This window comes from Sparus aurata, chromosome 11, assembly GCF_900880675.1.
Source record: "Sparus aurata chromosome 11, fSpaAur1.1, whole genome shotgun sequence".
Classification (NCBI taxonomy): Eukaryota; Metazoa; Chordata; class Actinopteri; order Spariformes; family Sparidae; genus Sparus; species Sparus aurata.
In genome coordinates, this window is record NC_044197.1 from 32,529,171 (window position 1) to 32,552,756 (window position 23,586).

Genomic DNA, 23,586 nt, shown 5'->3' on the forward strand with positions numbered 1-23,586 from the left:
TGAAGTTTGGTGCTGTTATGAGCATTATTTGTGGCTTTTTGGTGGAGGTTTATATTTGGATCCGTTTACTGCCGTGTATTGTTGTTGTGCGGTTGTTTCTGAGGTTGATAAAACTCTGTAAATTAGTGGTCTGCTAACTTGATCTCTCGAGAGGGAGGCTAACACAGTTTCACGTTTATTTAGTCTATGGATTAAACTTACACCGGAATATCCCTTTAAGTGACATTCTGAAACCAAAGGGGGGATGTTGGGATTCACAGATAACTTTCGTTCATTGATGGCTTTAAACTGGACACTGAACTGAATTTAGTCTTCTTGAGAGGTGTTAGAAGACCCACGTAATCTCAGTTCTGATTGGTATTACTCTCAGTTTCTTTAATAATGTTTTTGATGTTGAACTGTAAATTACACTTCCATAATCAATGACTGATCTTATTAATGCAACATAAGTATTCTTCAGAGCACTTCTACTTGCTCCCCATTAAGACCCTGATAGATATCTAATTTTATTTAGGATTATTTTACATCTTTTGTCTACCTTACTACGGTTACTCTATATTAACTTTGTGTCAAGTAAAACAGACAGAAATTGAAAAGTCTTCTCCTGCTCCAGCTGTTTTCCATACACTATTACTCCAGCCTCTCTTATCTTCTTCTTAGTAAGTTTACCACTATTGTCTTTCTTCACTGAAAACTTAAATTCCCATGACTATGACCACTTTCAAAGACTTGTATCTTTCTTACACTGAACAAAAATATAAATGCAACACTTTTGTTTATGCTCCCATTTTTCATGAGCTGAACTCAAAGATCTAAAACTTTTTCTATATACACAAAAGAACCATTTCTCTCAAATATTGTTCACAAATCTGTCTAAATCTGTGTTAGTGAGCACTTCTCCTTTACCGAAATAATCCATCCCACCTCACAGGTGTGGCATATCAAGACGCTGATTAGACGGCATGAATATTGCACAGGTGTTCCTTAGACTGGCCACAATAAAAAGCCACTCTGAAATGTGCAGTTTTGCTTTATTTGGGGGGTCTGGGGGGGTCAGAAAACCAGTCAGTATCTGGTGTGACCACCATTTGCCTCACATCTCCTTCGCATAGAGTTGATCAGGTTGTTGATTGTGGCCTGTGGAATGTTGGTCCACTCCTCTTCAATGGCTGTGCGAAGTTGCTGGATATTGGAAGGAACAGGAACACGCTGTTGTATAAGTATCGTATATGTGTCATATCCAGAGCATCTCAAACATGCTCAGTGGGTGACATGTCTGGTGAGTATGCTGGCCATGCAAGAACTGGGATGTTTTCAGCCTCCAGGAATTGTGTACAGATCCTTGCAACATGGGGCTGTGCATTATTAAGCTGCTACATGAGGTGATGGTCGTGGATGAATGGCTCAACAATGGGCCTCAGGATCTCATCACTGTATCTCTGTGCATTCAAAATGCCATCAATAAAATGCACCTGTGTTTGTTGTCCATAACATACGCCTGCCCATACCATAACCCCACTGCCACCATGGGCCACTTGATCCACAACGCTGACATCATCAAACCGCACAACACCACACACGTTGTTTGCCATCTGCCGTGAACAGTGAAAACAGGGATTCATCCGTGAAGAAAACACCTCTCCAACTTGCCAGACGCCATCGAATGTGAGCATTTGCCCACTCAAGTCGGTTACCAGGACGAACTTCAGTCAGGTCAAGACTCCGATGAAGACGATGAGCATGCAGATGAGCTTCCCTGAAACGGTTTCTGACAGTTTGTGCAGAAATTCTTTGGTTATGCAAACCGATTGTTGCAGCAGCTGTCTGGGTGGCTGGTCTCAGACGATCTTGGAGGGCAACATGCTGGATGTGGAGGTCCTGGCTGGTGTAGTTATACGTGGTCTGCGGTTGTGAGTCCGGTTGGATGTACTGCCAAATTGTCTGAAATGCCTTTGGAGACGACTTATGGTAGAGCAATTAACATTCAATTCATGGGCAACAGCTCTGGTGGACATTCCTGCTGTCAACATGCTAATTGAACGCTCCCTCTAAACCTGCGACATCTGTGGCATTGTGCTGTGTGATAAAACTGAACATTTTAGAGTGGCCTTTTATTGTTTATTTTTTCCATCTGTAATTTTTCTCTCATGATTATGATTTGGGGACCATAGGAAGCCTTACGATTACCATATTTATTACTGTCAACCTTGTGCAAAGCCTGGCATGGAAAACTTTTATAATCTGTGCACAAACCCTGATGTCACATTTTCAATAAATAGAGGTTAAAGCTGCAGTCTGGAGTTCTGAGAAATCATTTGAATGATAAAGCTCCCAGGTCCCTCCTTCTTCCTCTGTGCTGCACAATAAAATGCTTGAAAATGATCACCTTTGATGACAATTTGTCAGACGGACACAAATTTTTTTGTCTTTTGGGATAAACTGAGGGTGATATTTGAAAATAGAAAGGCAGTAAGCCCCAGAATATTGTTCAGATAGTTTCCCCTATGTGTCAGGATACAGCATGCAAAATTCCAGACTTATCTGACCATTTATGCAGTTGCACTACCCAAATATATGCAATTACATCATTTCGCCGGACACTTTTCCCAAAAACTGTTTTTTTTTGTCCCTGAGGCCAAACGGCCCCGAGTTGGGGGTGACGGTTATCAACTTGTCATGGCCCAATGTATGGGATAACAGGAAATAATAGTGAAAAAAAGGTAGCAAAAAACATCCTGAGGGGTGGACCTGGCTCCTAGTCTATGGCACACTACTGGGCTTATCGGGGAGAAAATAACCCAGAGATTCCACCAGATATGTGTCCGGTGCATTACTGCTCCGATCTGGTTTTGCAGTACCGCAGTTATAGGTACATGTGTTATAAAAACAACACGAAGGGTTCCCAACCGAAGGATTAGTAGAAGAGCTTGTATTTGTCTCCTTTTGGAGATTTTTTAGATGCACAATGTGCAATAATACTTAGTGTAGGAAAAACACTACTTATAAATTAATTTATATATCACTTGAGATTAATAAAGCATTGTGAATAGGGGCACCACATCTGTTTTTTGCTTTTTTAATGTCTTTGATCAATCTGGAGGCTTGTGATCGTGGGAAGCTGGTTGGGGTACCTGGCAAAAGCAGCGCCAGTTCAACCTGGCAAAAGAGTCTTGAAAAGGATGATTTGTCAGCTGATCAGCTTATGACTGTTAACTTAGTTTGAGGGAATTTCAAAACAAAGTTAACTTTTCTTGAGCAAGGTTACAAAAGTAATCAAAAGAAATTGATCATGTCATGGCCAAGAAAGCTGGCCGTGCTTAGGTGCCTTGTGTATTGTTCTATGGTTTCCTGCCTTATTTTGAAACTCCTTCTCTCCTCTCTTTTCAGGTAACTTGCCACTTCCCCTTGTGTCCTTCCCACCAGCCTGATTGCCTTCCCCACCCTGATTGTCTCCACCTGTTCCCTGTTACCATGTCTATATCTGGTCCCCTTTGTGCCAGTTCGTCTTGTCTTGCTTGTCAGAGAACCAGCTCAAAGCCCTCGTCTTGCCAAGGATTGCCAAGCCCTTTGTTTCATGCCCCTGCCTTGCCAGGTTTTGTATTTTCTTTGTTACTTGGTCTAGCCATTGCCTTTTTGTAGATTTTTCCCTCTTTAGAGTGGTTTTTGGTTATTAGCTGTCGTTGTGTTTTTTCCCTCCTAGTGAGTGATTTTCTGTTGTACTTTGTAATAAAGATTTGTTCATTTGTTCACTTTGTCTCTAGTTCAGTCGTAACAGTTCAATCCAGTGAAAACTCTTTTAAGAATGAAGAATTGAAAAGAGTAGGCATAAAAGTTAAGAAGAAGCTTAAGGCGTAAATTGAGGGAAAAAAAGTTAAGAGAGGTGTATCTCTTTTTTGTGATATCAGGCGCTCCCTAGGGAGGCATTTTACATATTTAATGTTATCTCAGCTATATTTCATCACAGAGAAACGAGAATTAAAAGAGGGCTATGTTCAGAGAGAATAAAATGATAGCATTCTTTTAGTCTCAATCACAGATACAAAGAACATTCAATTATAACATATCATCCCTTCAGTCTCTGGTGTTTTGCATCCCTGGATTCAAATATGATCAAGTGACTAACTTGATCCTAAAAAGGAAAGGGCTGAATGTCTCTGCTGGTAAGTCATAAATTCAATTTTACAACTTTTGAGGGTCTCCCCAGATGCATGCAATAGGGGAAATAGCAGGGTTGTGGAGTGTCCAAAGTGAAGTCTTCATTATTGAAAATATAAAGTTTCTCTGTCCACAGATCTAGTCGGAGACTAGATGGCGCCTCCTGGTACAAGCGGTCACAGGGTCAGTTATGCTGAAAATGTTTACCTTGCAGAGAAACGTCTTATTTATATTTTGTATGACTATACCTTACCTCGTCTTTGTTTGGTCTAGAATATAATAGAATAGATAGATGGTCTGAAGACTTCAATGACTCTGCTCTATGTGACTATGCAGAAAAAGAAGATTTAAATATCCAATTTTCTTACAAACCCTTTTAAGCTTATTGGGCATTTACCAAAGGCATTATAACTACATAGTTACATTTTGTCTAGGGGGAAAGAAGCTTCATGTTATCTAGTGGCAGGTAAATCAGAAAGTAATTCTAGGTCAAGTGTTTAGGCATTCTGTGGGGAGTTTAAGTTAAAACATTTAATCTTGCCTAGATACTTTTTTGTGTAAATTCCTGTGAAACTGTTGATGCTGAGTGGCTATTAGCCAGTTTCAGTCAACTCAGCTGTGGTGAATAGGCTTCATTGCAGGGCGGAGCTAACCCTGCATGACTTAAATCTAGCACATATGGGTTAGTTACTACAGTGTCTGGACAGCCGAACAAAGACTGTAGGTGGTCTCTCTGCAGGAGTCCATTGAGGGAGTCCAAGTAACTTCCTGTCCACCACCCATCACAGCAATGAGTGACATCACAAAAGCTATGAGTGACCGTCAGGACATCAAACTGGGAATGATTTCACCAAAGACCCATTGTTTGAGGCTGGTACTGGATTTGAAGTTATAGTGGGGGCTATGGAACTGCCAGTCCGAAGTCAAGAAGGCAGACACTGTTTCAGCCTATGTCTCCCTGCAGACTCTCCACTTCTGGCCCTTATGGAAACCTGGATCACCCCGGAAAACACTGCTACTCCAGCTGCCCTCTCAACTGCCTACTCATTCTCACACTCCCCAAGATGAACAAAGGAGGAATCGGACAACACATCACAGCCATGTGGTCCTACCAGGTCTAACCCTACCCAGTTCTACACTTGAATTCCACGCATTTACATGACACTCAAGAAAACCGAATTATCATGTACACCATATACGAAATGTACAAAGATGTAGCTTCGTCTCGTTCTTCGTACGCCATCTTTCTCAAATGCCGAGGCAGTTTGTTGTTGCTGGTGACATAAAGAGGTCAGCCGGAGGTGGCTCTGTTACCACTAGTTGAAATGGGTACAGCGCCAATAATCTGATTTTCTCACCGGCATGTATACTCGGACAATTGCAGTTGTCTGATTGAGTAGCATAGTCGAACTATGGCTGTAATCTGACTAAGCTGTGCATGTAAACGCACTGTCTGTCTCTGTCACCTCCATGACTTCTTCAATGAGATAGACACCTGCCTAAGCTGCTCCCCTGACAATTGCACACTACTCATCTAAATTCATTGACTTCTTCTCCACATTTTACCTCCTTCCTCCCTCAGTGCTAATGACTTCGCAACTTACTTTACCAAGAAAGTAAAAGAAACCAGCTCCTCATTAACTCCTATACCCATCCAGAATGCACTTCCCCCAACCCTCAACTCTGATGGCAGTACCTGCTTTAGCCCTCTCTCCTCTGAGGTTTCCACACACCAGTTACGTCTAACCGTGCCACCACCTGTTCCCTTGACCCAATTCCCTCCTCCATTCTCCAAGGCATCTCACACGACATCTTGCCATTCCTCACCACCTTGATCTACTCCCCCTCACTTCAGGCTTGGTTTCAGCTTCTTTCAAGACAGCTACATTAAAGCCACTCCTAAAGAAACCCACCTTAGATTCAGCTGACATCTGAAACTACAGCAGTTTATCTCTTCTTTCATTCCTCTCTATAACCCTGGAACCTAATGGTTAAGGAGGTCTTTTTGTGAAAGACAGGAGGACAGTGCCATCTACAACCAACTGTCCTCTTACCTTTCACAAAACGACCTTCTTGACCCTAATCAGTCAGGCTTCAGTGACCAATTCCTCCATACCGTCCGCTTATCCGTCCTCAACTCGTCTTCTGCGTTTGACACAGTCAATCACCAAATCCTCTTCTCTACTCTGGCTGAACTTGGCATCGCTGACTTTGCTCTAACATGGTTCACATCATACCTGACAAATCGCAACTTTCAGGTCATATGAAATGGCTCCTTGTCCAAACCTTGCTTCCTGGATACTGTCCTTCAAGGCTCAGTACTAGCACCCCTTCTGTTTTCACTATACACTAGATCACTAGGCTCTACAATCCACATCCAATTCAAGACAATGGTACTGGCCTTCAAGGCCGTCAACGGAGCTGCACCCATCAACCTCCAAACACCGGTCAGACCACACACCCCAGCGTGAGCACTTTTTGCTGAGAGCAAACAAAAGCCAGCCAGGTTGCGCTGTTCTAGCACCTCAGTGGTGGAATGAACTCCCGACCATTGTCAGGACAGCAGAGTCACTTGCCATCTTCAGAAAGAGACTCAAGACTCACTTGTTCAGACCTCACCTCGACCCTACATATCATGACTCCCTACCACCCCATCATCTACTGTAGGTCGTCTGGTGAAGTAGCCTATAATGGCCCATATATTCATTTACCCAGGTTAAATAACTGAAATGTTACTCAATTACAAGTAAAACTACTGGTATCAAACTAATATTTTCAGTAAAAGTCAGAAACTATTCTATCCAAATGCTACATAGCATATGAGTTACTTTTTAACTGTTGACATTTGATTTATTATCAATAGCAGGCAGTCAAAAACAGGAGTATCTGTTTCTCCAAATCTTAAGTCTAAATTACATTTAACTCCTGCACTGTTTTAACCATATGTCAAGGTCTTCATTGGCCCGTTTGCATTTAGATAGTCTTACTGGATGTTTGGTAGATGTCTGTTTCTTATGTGGGCCGACTGTGACTTGTGGGGCGACCGTCGCTCAGGTCGTAGAGCAAGTCGGTCTATGTTTGGAGGATCGGCGGTTTGATCCGCGCCCAGCCAATTGTGTCATGGTTGTTGTGTCCTTGGGCAAGACACTTCACCCACCTTGCCTCGAGTGAATGTGTATGACTGCTGTATGTTTGAGGTGGTGGTTGGAGGGGCCGTAGATGCTGAATGGCAGCCAAGCTTCCGTCAGTCTGCCCCAGGGCAGCTGTGGCTACTATCGTAGTTTACCACCACCAGTATAACTGTGTGTGAATGAATGGAACCTGGAACCCTGTAAGAGCACTTTGGGTGTCTTGAAAAGCGGCATACGAATCCAATCCATTACTATTATGCCCCAAAATCTGAAGTCATTTAACTGTAATTGGACATTGTACAATGGCAATACAATTTCTAAACTCTCTTATTTTAACTAAGTAACTAAATATGCATTTGAAAGGCTTAGTTATTAACCCAAATTCTACTCAGGAGTCAAGTATGACGTAACTAAGTAGATTGCATTGTGTAGTGCACACATAAGCAGGAGTAAAACTACAAGCCTAAAACAAATACTCATTAAAGTACAAGTACCCCAAAAATGACTTAATTATAGTAACTTGAGTAAATGTTATCAGTTACTTCAACACTGGGAACAAAAGTTTGAATCAGAGTTGAGAACTGCAAGACATACAAAGATTGTCTATTACTGTCATATAATCAAAAGCAAATCCACAGCACTATATAGAATTACGTGATCTTTATTAGGGCTGTCAAACGATTAATTTTTTTAATCGCGATTAATCGCATTTTGTCCATAGTTAACTCACGATTAATCGCAAATTAATGGCAATTTTTTTGGCACATTTCTTTCTATTATGAATGTACTTTAATGTATTTTGTTCATGTTCTTGATACTTTTAATAACATAAGGAAGGGCAAATATGCTTGCTTTATGAAAATGTTAATTCAACACTTAAAATCATGCACTTCAAATAAAAGGCTCAAAAAATATCCCCTCACCCTAAATGGGATCCAAACATGGTGATGTCTGCTTTTGACGAGGGGGGCTCTCTGCATCTGCCGTGTGTTTGGCTTGCAAATGATATTTGAGACTAGACGTACTTTAATGGTAACTCATTTTATGTCGACAGTACATGCAGATAAATTTTGTCCTATCGACCGAACCATCTGGCAGTGTTTTGAAAGTGAATTTGCCGTTCATAAGTCCTTTTTCCATTTACTTTCACTTTCGCTTTTCAGTCCTGCGTGTTTTTCCCGAACGCCAACCCTGCTTCTTCTTCTTCTGATTCCCTTTCTTATTCTTTTGCCACCATCTGGATCAAGACTACAGGTGCCACTGACGGCCGTAAATCAAACAATGCGCGTTCCTTTTTTTTTTTTTATACCAAGCATTAATCGCGCGTTAAAAACATTAACGGCATTAAAAGGATGTTGCGTTAACACGCGATTAACGCATTAACTTTGACAGCCCTAATCTTTATTTAATATATTTTTGTATGTACTCAGGGATTACAGCCTCATAATATTAAAAAACACTTTTTATGAGCTGGTATACTGGTGACGTGACTGATACCGTGACGAATAACAGTACAAACAAAGCTTTGTTTCTGAGCCATCATTTAAATTCATGTATATCTACTCCGGTGCAGTCTGAAATCCATGATTCTTTAATCTACAGGTTCCTACCAAATAATTTCGTTTTTGTTTTTTGAAAACAGTGATTTATGTGATTGAATGTATCACTACAGTTCAATAAATTGAATACATTTCAAGAAATCACCAACCTTCACAGAGTGTTTCTGACCTTTGACAGTGATCTTGGCTATGGTCTCGATCATGCCCAGGGAGGATACGGCCACACAGGTATAGTTGGCAGACTTTCGGATGTTGGTGAGCTCCAGGACGTTGCGGCCAATTGGCATCTGCTCTTCTTGGGTCAGCTCCACCTTACCACTCATCCACTTGACATATGGCATGGGAGCACCAACCGCAACACAGGTCAAGTTGACGCTGCCACCAGGCATCACCTCGTGACTGGTCGGGGGGATGGAGAAACGGGGAGGTACACGACGAACTGCAAGGTTAAAGAGAGGGGTTGAGAGAGGACATAGGGGAGGAGGGGTGGGATTCACTGGACCACTGGGATGAATTAATATTTTACTGGCCTGGCCTGTACTGTGCAACTGTTGTGATACTGTTTTAGTAAGGTGAGGACCCAAATGCAGATATACAAACATGAGGCAGGAAATGGGGGAACAAAAAGCTAGCTTTATTTAACCAAAGCCAAATGAATACAAAAACCAAGGGATCCAAACACAAAAGGCTAGTCAAAATGCTAGTCAAAAAGACAAAAGACAAGTAGCAACTAAAAAGCTGAAAGTGCAGTGAAAAGGTAAAGTTCAAATCAGAAGGAGAAGCAAGAAACCAAAACCAGAAACATACCAAACAGGAGACACGAGGAGACACTGGAGGAATGATGGATTTGATTTGAACAACACAGATGGCCAGACAAGTAACATGGAACATCACCGAACAAACTGACAAACACATGACAGAGAACAAAGACTAAATACTCAGACACACTTATGAGGGGATCAGGTACAGGTGAGGTGAGTGAGGAGGGGAATGGACAGGTGAGGTAATGAATGGAAATACACTGAGAGGGAAAAACACACAGGAGAAACCGAAAAGCCAGAAGAGACACACAAGGGCATGGTTTCAAAATAAAACAGAAAACACTGTATTATAACAGCAACAGTGTGTGTGAAGTGGTCGGGGGCTGATGATCCTGAATACCATTAAGCATTGGCCTGGTGGAGTTTTATTGTCCAATAATATTCAAAAGTCTCTTGCAAAATATGCTTGTACCTGTTTCAAATGTATCATCTCATATCTTGTAATTTCTATGAACTCCATTTAAAATGATATTTATATAAGTATTTGTATTTATATGCTTGTTTATAATGTAAGGTATATTTTATAACATTTTACTCAACGTCATTGTAAATGACAGCAATGCCAGAACTTTTGGGCAAGACGCCCTTCTTCAGACCAGGAGTTTGCGGGGCGTGCTGCCTGTCAAGCTGCCGCCAGGCAACCACTGTCTGTCCAGTCTGTCCCAACTAGCCCAGAAACAATGTAGCTGCAAAAGCCTAAGAGGCTGGTGTGTTTAGTGGGGGATTGCATGTCTGGGGTTGCATGAGTGCTGCCGGCACTGGGGAGCTACAGTTCATTGAGGAAACCATGAATGCCAACATGTACTGTGACACACTGAAGCAGAGCATGATCCCCTCCCTTTGGAAACTGGGCCGCAGGGCAGCATTCCAACAGAATGCTGCCCTGAGACCCCTCACCCCTATATATATATATATACGTATGTGTATATATATATATATATATATACATATATATTAGAGACCTTGTGCTCCTCCACCTTCCGTTTGAGGATGCCCCACAGATGCTCAGTAGAGTTTAGGTCTGGATACATGCTTGGTCAGTCCATCACCTTTACCCTCAGCTTCTTTAGCAAGGCATTGGTCGTCTTGGAGGTGTGTTTGGGGTCGTTATTATGTTGGAATGCTGCCCTGCGGCCCATTTTCCAAAGGGAGGGGATCATGCTCTGCTTCGGTGTGTCACAGTACATGTTGGCATTCATGGTTTCCTCAATGAACTGTAGCTCCCCAGTGCCGGCAGCACTCATGCAACCCCAGACAATGACACTCCCACCACCATGCTTGACTGTGGGCAAGATACACTTGTCTTTTTACTCCTCACCTGGTTGCCGCCACACACGATTGACACAATCTGAACCAAATAAGTTTATCTTGGTCTCATCAGACCACAGGACATGGTTCCAGTAATCCATGACCTTTGGTCTGCCTGTCATCAGCAAACTGTTTGCGGGCCTCTTGTGCATCATCTTTACAAGAGGCTTCCTTCTGGGATGATAGCCATGCAGACCAATTTGATGCAGTGTGCAGCATGTGGTCACTGACAATGTCACTGACAGGCTGACCCCTCACCCCTTCAACCTCTGCAGTAATGCTGGCGGCACTCATACGTCTATTTTCCACAGACAACCTCTGAATATGACGCTGAGCATGTGCACTCAACTTCTTTGGTTGACCATGGTGAGGCCTGTTCTGAGTGGAGCTAAACTGCTGTAAGGTCTTGGCCACCGTGCTGCAGCTCATTTTCAGGGTGTTGGCAATCTTCTTATAGTCTAGGCCATCTTCATGTGGAGCAACAATTCTTTTTTTCAGATCCTCAGAGAGTTCTTTTCTGTGAGGTGCCATGTTGAACTTCCAGTGATCAGTGTGAGAGAGTGTGACAGCGATAACACCAACTTTAACACACCTGCTTCCCATTCACACCTGAGACCTTGTAACACTAATGACTCACATGACACCGGGGAGGAAAGATGGCTAATTGGGCCCAGTTTGGACATTTTCATTTGGTGTACTCACTTTTCTTGCCAGCGGTTTACACATTAATGGCTGTGTGTTGATTTATTTTGAGGGGACAGCAAATTTACACTGTTATACAAGCTGTACACTCACTGCTTTACATTGTAGCAAAGTATCTTATCTTCAGTGCTGTCCCATGAAAAGATATGATAAAATATTTACAAAAATGCAAGGGGTGTACTCACTTTTGTGAGATACTGTATGTATCTAACTAACTAACCCTCTACCCTAACAAAAAGGAATGAGCTAAACCTAACTGAAACAAACCCACAGAAACTGGACTACCAGATAAACAAAAAATCAATATCGCAGACAGCCTTCAGGGCTGACTGTCTGTTGCTCTGGTCAGATAGAAGAATAAGGAGAAGGTTGTGACTGATATTTTAACCTGGCACTTGCCCAAGCCATTGTAACCAAACAAAAGTAAAACCAATATAAAATATAAGACCATTAGTTTCATAATGTCAGGTAACAATGGGTTGCTTCTTGGTAATAATAGTTCTATATTATGATCCTGGATGTCCGGGTCTGTACTGAGGAAATCATCATGTTCTCGTATTAGTCAATTAGAAGTCATGAAGTCAACCAGGGACATGGAAAATTGGGTTTGGTTAAAAGTTATACTATTAGTTTTAATGATGGTCTGCACAATGACTTGATGGGTGGATGACTGAAGTACTAACACTAGGTTGAAACTGAATTTGACATTTCATCCCCATGATGACACTGAAATGTAAGAGATAGGCATAACCCCCCGATTTCACCAGGCCCGTTCACACGGTGTTACGGCTACAGTGCGGCTGCTGGAGCTGATTGCTGTCATTCTAGACAGCGCCTGTGTTTCCAACAGCTGTGCCATGGCATGGCAGCTTTGCTCAGTGAAGAAAATATCCACTTCTGTCTATTTTTGACAGAAGTAGACATCAAGCAGTGTCAAACTGCACCAATCGGATTGAGCCAGACAGGAAGTCAGAATGTGGAACAGCATAGGGCATCAAGTCAATTCAGTTTTAATAATATAGCCCAATATCACAACCACAATTCCTCAGTGGGCTTTACAACTCATCCATAGTAGGAGCACCAACATCAAAGTAAAAATGACCAAATAAACACAATCTGAGCAAGTCAGTGATATCCAACATGCATAACACTCTGCCCCCCTGGGATATGAAGCCACGTGTAGGAAGGATCAACGTAAGGTAACAGAGAAACACCCAGTGGAATCAAAGGGTAAAAGTATGTTATAGTTAGAATGCAGTCAAACTCATATCTTCACTGGCATGCCAAAGATGAGATATGGGAAAGGAGAGGGATGGAAGGAGGGAGGAGTTAAATTTGTGAAGCAAATTCCTAAAAAAGAAAAGCAATGTGTTGTAGGAGCTAAGATGGATGGGGAAGCAAAACATCTGCGAGCATTGCTATAGAATTCATGCAGCAGTGCAGGTGGAGAAGTAGCAGCATGCTTACTCATGGACTGGGATTAAGCATATAGACTTGAAAATGTTGTTATCAATTCATGTGACTGATTTAAGATTGGTTGCTGAGGAACAGGGGGAAGTTGGGGGAGGGACAGCGTCGAAAGAGTGACAGCAACATAGAGAGCGATAGAAATAGGGAGTTTTGAGAGTTGAGAGATTTGTGACATTTTCATATTTGGAGTGTAAAGTTAGTGTGTTCTGTAGTTTTAAGTGTAGTGTGTTTAGTGTGTAGTTCAGTCGTTTTTTGTTTTGTTTTGTGTGTCAAAACAATGAGGAGACAGCTGAATGTGGAGCAGGCAAGAGAGCTGAGGGAGACCTGAGCCTGAGGCATTGCCTGCATTTAAATGTAAATAGTTACATAAAACGTTGTCAATTTCAAAAACGTATGCACAATTTTAGCAAAGAACAATGTGTTAATACAGTGTGTCAAAATGAAAAAAAAAAACTCTTCAATCACACATGGTAGGTTATGCTGAAAATAATGACACCAAACAAGGCAAGGTAAATAGTTTTTAAGGTGAAATATAATGGTAAAATCAAAAGTAGTCAAAAACAGCCAACTACACCCCAGACTCGTAAGGGTTAATAGCAAGTAGGAGCAGTTTTTGTCTTTAACAAGACTGACGTATCAGATCAAGTCTATTGTTATTGTTACAGTGACGGTACATCAAAATGACACTATACATGTTGTGTAAACACAGAAAGTAACATACATTTAGCTTTTTTTTTAATTCACATACATTCTTTGTTATATTTAGTTGAATGTCACAAATCAAACTTGATGGAGCCATGCATACCATAATATCCATAAAAGTACTTTTCAGAGCATATTGGTAGCTGAATAGATACAGCTCATGCCTCATTACCATGATCAAACTAATAAAAACAGCACTTCCCAAACCTTTGAGTTGTACTGCATTTACCCTCCGTTTTCTGTCCGTTTTTTAAATGTCAATGTCAAGTAAGGGTAAAAACTGCCCCTGGTCCTTGGAAAAGTAAAATATCCCTCCAAAAATAATTGTTTTTTCTTTTACTTGGAGTTCTGTGTATACATCAAGACAGTGTTTATTTGATTTGTGGAGGTCTGAGTCATCAGCTTGATAGTTCAAACGTTGCAGAAAATATATACAAGTTTTTTGGGTAAGGAACCTTGTAGGTTACTTGGATGGTTGTGTGGGAAAATCGGTGAAATCTCTAGTGCTCGGTTGAACTAGCATTTGTAAGAAAGTATAATAATAACTGATGGTATTTCAAGACTTTAGAAGTGTTATATAAGTTGGCTAAGCAATAATAATAGCATTAGTAGTATATACCCTCTAAGGTTGCAAACATGCATTAAAAAATGATACACTATGCCATTTGCTCTATGAAAGAGGACTAGCGTCCTGTTACCATGAAAACGCTTGTTCTGGTTATATTATAGAAGTCATCCTCATAATTCATGCAAGGTATCATGAGGGTAAGGAATAAGGGGGATAAGGGTTTTTATTTCCATAAGTGGACGCAGCACAACAAGAAGCACTGTGATTATCTTGTCCATGTCAGTGGCTATTTGTATCACAATTTTTCTATCATTTGCCATGGATGTAGCTGGGTATCTAGCTAGGAAAATTAAAGGGGCTTTGAAGATAAAAGTATAAATAAACACGTATCCTAACGACTTGTGTAGTACCATACAGACTCATGTCACCTGTTTCATTGTCTTTTTCAATTTTAGCATCTGCATTTCATTAAAAGGAATCAGTATGTGATCGAAGATAATAACATTTACATTTTTTTTTCTCCCTCCCTGTCTAACAGAGAGGAGGGTTTCATGAAGTGAGATGAATGAACCATCCAGTTTTCTTTACATAGTAACTAAATGTGGAAAGAAGAATAAGCCTGTGCCGATGTCTGTGCTATTGTACAGATCATCAGGTCACTGTATCCTGTCTAGAGCACCAATTAAAATGGAAATGATAAACATGTTGAGAAATGTGTCATACACATATTACATTAAGATGACAGAGTACAAGGTTATTTGTACTTTGGAACTTTACAAAGAGGTTTTCCTTTAAGTTCCCAGTGTCAGTTCTGTTTTTTAATGTTTTTGTTTTTGACTTAAAATTAAGCTGAGTCATGTTAAGCTACCTAATATGCGTAGGAGCGGTGTAAATTATGTAATGTTTTGTTAATTGATAAGTTTTAAATAAATTGGGTTAAATGCTAAAAATGCATATGCGTATTATATATAAATACAAATTAATCACTTTTCTTGATAATTTAAGTGGTGCCCCTACACTTTCTGCTGGTGCTCCTATAATCTTTCTGCAAGTGGACAAAGTTAGTCGGGAGCCCTGCTATCATTCAAAACATACTGTTTAGGGCTGTAACGATACACGCATCGAAGCTGAAATTGCGACACTCAGATCCACGAACCTGTCTCACGCTGTGAGAAGGCAGAATCGCGAGTCCAGATCCAGCCCTATGAGCTGTAAGTAACACCAAATTAACACCGCAGCGGTCGTTCGCCAATTCTTCGCCGTTGTTCGTTCACACAGAGCGAAACACTGCTGTAAAGACGAACCGCTGTGTAATTCACACACAAAGCCAGCACTGCGGCTCCTAAAGAGACGTTACGGTACACGTCATGATGATGACGTGTGTGTTTTCAAGGGCTTTCCCCGGTGTCTCCCCTGTGAATCAAAACCCGACGGAGGCTGTCTTCCGGGGTAAAGTTCACTGAAGTCTCGGTCCGGAGGGCTGACCATCGCAGAGATTTTTTTTCATCATAAACACTCGCTGAGTTAAAGTTTTTTTTGCCGGTTACAGACGCTGTGTATTGGGCAGAAATGTGAGGAGGAGTCGGTAGGACGGGCGGGAGGAAGGACGCTTCTCCACGTACAGCTGCGGTATTTTTCCTTGTAGCCAAAGACAGTTACAGTTACCTTCGTTTGGTTCTGTAACGTTGCTTTGTGGGACATTTCTCTGTATTAAGTTGAGTGAGGGATCTGTGCAGTTAACAGAACATCAGGTAGACACGCACTCCACAATACTGCGTCTCTGATACTATCAGACAAGTATCATATACATAAGTTATTGAAATGTTACATAAATAAAATGTTTAATGAAAAAAAAAATCGAGGTTTGTATCGAACCGTGGGTCAAAAATCTTGGAGTTTGGTGTATCGTTACAGCCCTAATACTGATATTGTTATTTTCTTAATTTATCTATTAATTTATTGCATTTAGCTGTGTTTAGACAACTGTGCTCTGACTGATCAGAGCCAGTTGGCCTTCCAAACTAGGAGCACCCAAATACACCAGGGGCTATCTGGTGAAAAAATAAACAAAAAAATGTAGGGACTCTTTCCTGCTGTAGGAAAAGAATTTCATGCAGGAAAAAATAACTTCTAAATGTGATATAACTACAATACTAAATTAAGTAAACAGTCTGGTTACAAGTAAGTGAAAACTAGGAGACAGTTTACACATACTGAGAATCACAAAGTTTCTGAAATTTTCTCAAGGGCCAAAAAAAACAAACATAAAAAGTATTTGAAGTACATCTATGGTATTTTGCAAGGTCCCATGAATTTAATAGAAGTTTCAACATGTTTTTTCAGGAAAATCTATCACATGAACTCAGAAGAGTGTTGGATTTTGGGTGAGTTGACATGGAAAGAATCAATAGATCAAACATCAATGTGTGCCTATTTGATCGATCTTAAAAAAGGTTGTCATTGAACTGGTGGGTCTTAGTTTTGGGTGGTAAGGTGAAACCGGACATAGTGCTTACTGTTATAATATTGGTCTAAGAATCATGTTATATCACTTTGTAACTACTTAAAGTTATATATTACTGTAATGTGTAACTTTTGTAGTGCAACACCCCAAGCACTGTTGGTTATCAGAAATAGCAATTCATGAAGACACAACAATTTTATATGTCAAGGATAGCAGAAGTTTCTATCTTCAGTCTGGTGAGGTTTGTTGCCGTACATGGTTTTAAAGATATTTCATATTTGGTCGTACTTCTGCTGTGTCAAAAAATAATACATCTAATCCTTTTTGTAGAACAGGTGTTCAAAAAATTAAGATTTATGGGATTTGGCCAGATTAAAGCCATTCATTTTCCTTTACGGTCTCCTCTGCCATTGTTTCTCTTGTTTACCAGTCTGCCATTATTGCAGAGTTCTCAATTAAATGGTAACGGTGTTACCATTAAGCGGAAACACTTTTTTTTTTTCAATAAACAATGTCCAACAAATTGCACATATAAAAATATTTTACAACAAGCACAGGCTGCAATTCTTTCCACTAGCATTTTACTCCCTTTCAATTTCTGAGCTTCTCTGTGTTATCGTATTAAAGATCAGGGAGTACGAGTCCTGCAAAAGCTGTAAACGTGTTAGAAGCTATTTTGTTCTTGAGGGCTGGTAAAGGAAAAGAAGCAGAAATAGATAAGAGGCAAGCATGGAAAAACTGTGAGGTCAGGGTCTACCACTTAGGGTAATGATGGTCAGATAGCAGATGACAGACAGGACAAGCTATAGCTTTGAATTAGCCAAGACAATACAAACATGATCATCATGCAGCAGAGACTGGTACTGGTCCAAAATTTTGTGAAGTGAGATCAAATTCTAAACTCAGATTATGTCGCAGTGTAGGCCAAGTTTATGTAAAGATTCCGTCAATTTACCAAGAAATGTGTGGGGTTTACAGAGTACATATTGAACACATTATTACAATCCAGTGACACGCAGAAAAGGGCCCAAGGCCGGGGTTCGAACTCAGGTCCACTGCAGCGAGGACAAACTCCTGGCCATATTTCTAACATACATTTTCAAGGATGTACCCAGATGGCTATGTAAAAAAGATGAAATCTCAGGCAATAATCTGTCTCAGAAAGCTCTTACTTTCCAAATGTTTCTCCAACCAGGGAAAGAGCAAAACAGAGTTGCTGAACAATTTTGGGGGAGGATCTGAACCAGGCTAAATCAATCCTCAGTGTTCCTCAACACATAATATTGGATCCCATTGCTTTTCTTTCAAGAGAATACATTTATGCAATGGTTGTCACTTTGAATTAAATTAATCTTTACTTCCAAGAAACAATTAAGGATTGTCCTGTCAACATTCAGACCCTCAGCTCTACTCTTATTGCAACCAAGAACAAAACACTGCACTTGGTTGCTGAATTAATCCAAAATGGTCAATAATATGACAACAAAGGGTTTTTTTTTTAATAAATTTTTTAAATTATATTTTCAACATAGTTGTTCTTCATTTGTACTCATTTTGAACAAGGATGGTTCCATACAAGTACCCCACCATTCAGTGAGCTGACATTAGGCCTTTCTTAGAGCAATAAATCCATATTTTAATATTGAGCTAAAATGTGTCAAATTGGGGTATTTTAGTGGAGATAACGGATGACATGAGTCAAACTCACAAGTTTTGTAGCTTTTGAACCTACACCGTGTGCCATCAAATTTAGCTTTGACATCTGATATTTGACATTTAGATCTGGAATATGTGATGATTTGTTGAACATTTTTTCTAGTGTTTTGATTGATGTTAGGAACAACAGACTGGGCAAGACCAGTTGGTCAGCATTTCTAGTGGGCATAAAATAATATTGTGAGAGCTTGTGCTCATGAGAAAGTTTCTCCTGCTTCATTTGTAAATGAGGTGATTTCAGACTGTTGACAGGGTGCTGCTCCAGCAATCAGTGTGAGGAATAAAGTCATGAGAAACATAAAAAATATCAAAGAGCATTCAGATATCAGAGAGCATAATTTAATAATCAAAGGATTCATAGTAAACACTCCAACATCAGCAAGGAGGGGCACGTAATAGAAACAGTTGTTTAGTTGAAACAGCTTATTATAGTGCTTTATCTCACTGTTTCTCTCTCTCTCTCGGCCGCCAATTCAAGTCCCACTAATACTAGTCCACATCGTACCAAAAAGAGTTTGATGTGGACTAGTAGTTGGAGATTGCTAGTTCACATCCTGTGCATTGCTGAGGTGCCTTTGAGCAAGGCACCTTTAGCACCGACCCCTAACACAGCTCATTGAGCGCCGTAGCATGTGTGGCCACCCCTTTACACATCTCCCCTATACACTGTGTGTGTGTGTGTGTGTGTGTGTGTGTGTGTGTGTGTGTGTGTGTGTGTGCCTGTGTGTGTAATGTAAGTGGAATAAAGAATTTCCCTTAAGGGATTATAATAGTATATTAACGAATAAATAAATAAATAAAATGTCCTTCCTGTGTTCTGCTACAACATTCGGAGAAATAGAATTAGGGCTCACAGCTCTATTTACATCCACGAAAAGCGTTAGGCTAAGAAAACTAAATTGCGTGTTCTTCCAACTCCACAACCTTACATTTTCCAGTAGAATGGACAACGCTGCACCTAGAAAGAAGCCCTTTTGAACCTATACAGTTGCGCATCATTCCAAAAGCTGATGGTCCTTCAAACTTCATTGATGCAGAAGAACCAACATACCGCTTATCGAATATCACAATAAGGGATATGTTTTTGGGGATTGATTTTAAGATTGTATTGTTTCTTTTTGAAGTTTAAAGTAGCTTGGCACCTTCTTATTTATGTGAGCTTATCCATGTTTAGTCTCCGGCTAAAGCTCTGAGGTCGTCCTCTCAGATGGTTCTGAAGGTTCTAAGAGCCAATCTGAAAGAAGAGGTGATTGAGCGTTTTCAGTGGCTGATCGTAAATTATGGAAGACTTTGCCTCTGCAAATAAAAACTGCTCGGAACACTGAAACCGTCAAGTCATTGCTCAAAACATACCTTTTCTCACTGACTTTAAATTCAAGTTAGACATGGACACCTTACCTCCACATTTGGGCTGCACGGTTCTGGAAAAAATGAGAATCACGATTTTTTTGCTTAGAATTGAGATCACGTTTCTCTGGCACGATTTTTTTCACAAAATGTTTATTGCACTAATGAACTTGAACAAAACAAAAAAAAACATTGTAGTATGGCAGAGGCATACTACTATGCCTCTGCCAAAGCAATGTTTTTTTTGTTTTGTTGAAGTTCTATCATTGGATGAGAAATGATTTTTACAAAAGTAAAAAAGAAAAATAGTCTCCAAGATGAGAGGGCATCCTTTAATCCCTCATGTTGTACAGTGTTTATTGGGGCCGTATCCTTGGCTAGGTGATATGTGATAGCTGCTGTGGTCGGCTTTCTAAAACGGAGGCGTAATATTCTTCCTTTTCCAAAAGCCACCTCAGAGGTAGGCGTAAACATGTGACGTGACGTGAAGCCCGAAGTTGGCCTGTGAACAATTGACAACGAATTTGTCTTCAAAATAAGAGCTTTACATTGCACCACATTACAGTTTAGAACTGGGTTCTTAGCGGGGGGCTTTTAATTTGAAAGTAGCGACCGTTCCTAGCTTGCGCTACAACAACAAGCTAGAGATCCAGGAGACGTTAGCATCTCCCGGATCTCAGTGGCTGTCCAGTTGCCCATCTAGTGTACCCTCCGAGGTGGCAAATCGGCGGACCAAAACAGACCCTCAATTTGCCGCCCTCTGTCTAAAACCGCGGACCTAGCCGCCCAAAAGGACGGGCAGATTGGCGTCTTGCTGCCCTGTCTATAAACGGCTTCTCACTCTCACTCCTTCCAAACACTCAACTGCAGGCGGGCTTCCTCCACTGAATCAAGTGCTACATTTGGGGGCGCTTCAAAAAATCCGGGAGGAAAATAGGACCATTTGTTTGTGATTCAGCTCGAGATATAAAATGCTTCAGAATCACCATGTGTGGAAATGAGATCACGCGTATGTGTGAATCGAGATCGCGATTTTTTAACGATTTTTCGTGCAGCCCTACTCCACATACTGTTGTTTTGTGTCCCCTGTGTTTTTTGATGTATTTATTTGTATTGATGATTCTTGAACCTGTGAACCTGTGAGCGGTCAACTTTGGTTGTTTTCAAATGTGCTATAGAAATAAACTTGACCTTGACCTTATTATGAAGTCCTACCAGAAAATGTGCTGCTGGCTAATGTGCATGTCAGCAAAAAAAAACAAAAACAAAACATAAGTGCATCCTCTGTGCGCCTTTATGTACAAGGGGAGCTTACTTGAACTGATTATCTAAATCTCTTGAAAAGAAAACAGGATCAGTCAGAATCCAATGCTGATGATTGCAATTCTATACATAAGCAGTTACATTAACATATAGTCCGGGTTCTTTAAAAAGTAATCTTCCTGATGAATCTCCAATTCAATCAAAGCTGTTTAAACAGTTATATCAGAAGGTGTATTCTGTTTTCTCTCCAGAGTTTTCTCTGCCCAGTCAACTGTATAACGATGCAGATTTGATGCCACCAAGAGAAAGCACTCAGGTCACTCACTGACACCTGATTTAATACATTCTGGTGTCTTAATATTGTGCCCTATCATTATGGTTCACCCACAGCTAAGAAAGTGGGCATTTTGTTCTGTGAAATTGCGTACTGCATATGGATTGATGGGGTAGTAAGACAGGCGGATAGACTGACATAACATGCTCCTGTTCCATTTCTCCCCTTCACTGTGGCAAAACATAGGACGGACATGACAGGATGAAAAAGGGAGAGAGAGAGAAACAGAAAACTAATAATCAATTGTTTCAACCAATCTGCTGCAAGTTTATCCCTGCTGATGTCAGAGTGAATGCTTTGATAAGCTCTGTTAGTGATTTTTGATGCTTCTCATGACTTTATCTATGATCGCTGGATCAGCACCTTGTCTGTGTTCTGAGAACACCTCATGTACATATGAAGCATCTACTTCTATCTCACAATATACTTTTTTGGTGCTCTCACAATATCTTGTGCTCACCAGAAACTCTTTATATTTTTGTCCCCTTTGGAGTTCTGTATAAATATAATATTTTTTACTGCGAAATTGGTTTTTGCAACGGTAAATTTAAGGTTCATATTCTTCATAGGTCTACATGAACTATCTTATTCCTGTAAAATAACATATATACTGTATATACATGAAAACAAACAGAAGCTGTATAGTACATATATTGTTATATTGTGTAAGATTGTGAAACACCTGTTAGATAACAGGCGTATCATAATTGCAAATTGAATGTTAATTGTCCTCTGTTTCAGTGTTAAATGTGACAAGTGTGAAATCCTGTGTTCTTTAAAGCTGAAGTCTTTGTTGTAGAATGCCTATTGATAACTACCATCTCTTTGTGATATTTGACATTTGGTCACTCATTTTAGTTTGAATAATGAAGTTATTTAACTTTACACATTAACTTCTTCCCACAATACCTTTCAGTGTCACATCTTCCATGAAATCCTTTGCTGGCAGGGAAATGTAATCTCCATATGTTTGGTGCACCATTAAGCACATTGTTATTATTGTTATTATTAATATTTTCATTATTACTATTATTATTATAGTTGTAATTAAGAAGCTCATTTCACAAAATCTTTTAGCAGGCAGCAACAATCAGTGTGGTGGAAGGCAACATATGTAGTAGTAGCAGGGTAGTGTGTGTGTGTGTGTGTGTGTGTGTGTGTGTGTGTGTGTGTGTGTGTGTGTGTGTGCGTGCGTGCGTGCGGGGGGGGAGGAGGGGGGGTCTTAAGAAAGAGGCTGGGACGGGCCTGAGGCGCCTAGCAAGATGCTGGCGCAGCACAGCTCCAGTCTGCCAGACCTCAGCTTTAGGATAGTAAAGAGCGAAGAAACGAACCTTCCCGTTGATCTGAGTGGTAAGATTTGGGTTGTATTTTTGGATGGTGGGGTGCAATGATGACCAAGGGATTTAAGATAAAGTGAAAAAGCAAAAACAACAACAAGAGGGGCAAAAAGAAGCACAGGGAAGAAGAAGACAGGGAGAAACAAAACAAGTGAATAGGCAAATATCTGCTTATCCATTTACAAGTGAGAAAATCACATAAGAGAGAGACACAGACACACACTTGCAACCAGATAGCCAACAGTGGAGTGCAAAACCATCACAAGCACAAAGCAAAAGGTTGTGAAGAATACACTCTCCCCTAAGCAGAATAAGACACATGATAATATCAGCAGTGCTAATCTAACTCGACTGTAACAAACTGCCCTTTTCCAATCAGCACTAGTGTTGCACGGTAAACTGATACTAGAAAGGTACTAGAACAATACTTTTTCACGTTTTATTAGTATCGCACGGAAGCGCATTGCATTCACTAGATTAAAAAAAAATTAGACACCTTATCTCGTAATTATGAGAAAAGATCTTGTAATTATGAGATAAGGAAAGGTGCGTCGTTGATTGTGGTCAAGCCAGCCGTGGTTCGCGTTTGCTTGGTCAAATCGAACCGTTTTTTTTCTAGTGCGAGAATCTAATAACATTTACGGTAATTGTACTGAAGCCGCTCTGAAGAGCTGCTGGTGGTGACTGTGTGGGTCAGACTGCAGTCTCA

General features: G+C 40.5%; 1 protein-coding gene across 17 annotated transcripts in view; it reads right to left on the reverse strand.

Annotated features, from left to right (window-relative positions):
* LOC115591711 (receptor-type tyrosine-protein phosphatase F-like) overlaps positions 1–23,586 on the reverse strand; it is a 309,359-nt gene that overhangs the window by 204,269 nt on the left and 81,504 nt on the right. For 14 of the 17 annotated variants that reach the window (XR_003985993.1, XR_003985994.1, XR_003985995.1 and 11 more), the window contains 2 exons: positions 22,872–22,883; positions 9,015–9,284 (listed from right to left, as the gene is read on the reverse strand). Coding sequence is in view for 13 of the 17 variants with exons in the window: in XM_030433937.1 (XP_030289797.1) it covers positions 9,015–9,284; positions 22,872–22,883 (282 nt within the window). In the remaining 4 variants the exon portion in view is untranslated. The remainder of the gene's footprint in view (positions 1–9,014; positions 9,285–22,871; positions 22,884–23,586) is intronic. The other 3 variants (XM_030433938.1, XM_030433935.1, XM_030433932.1) reach the window with 1 other exon arrangement.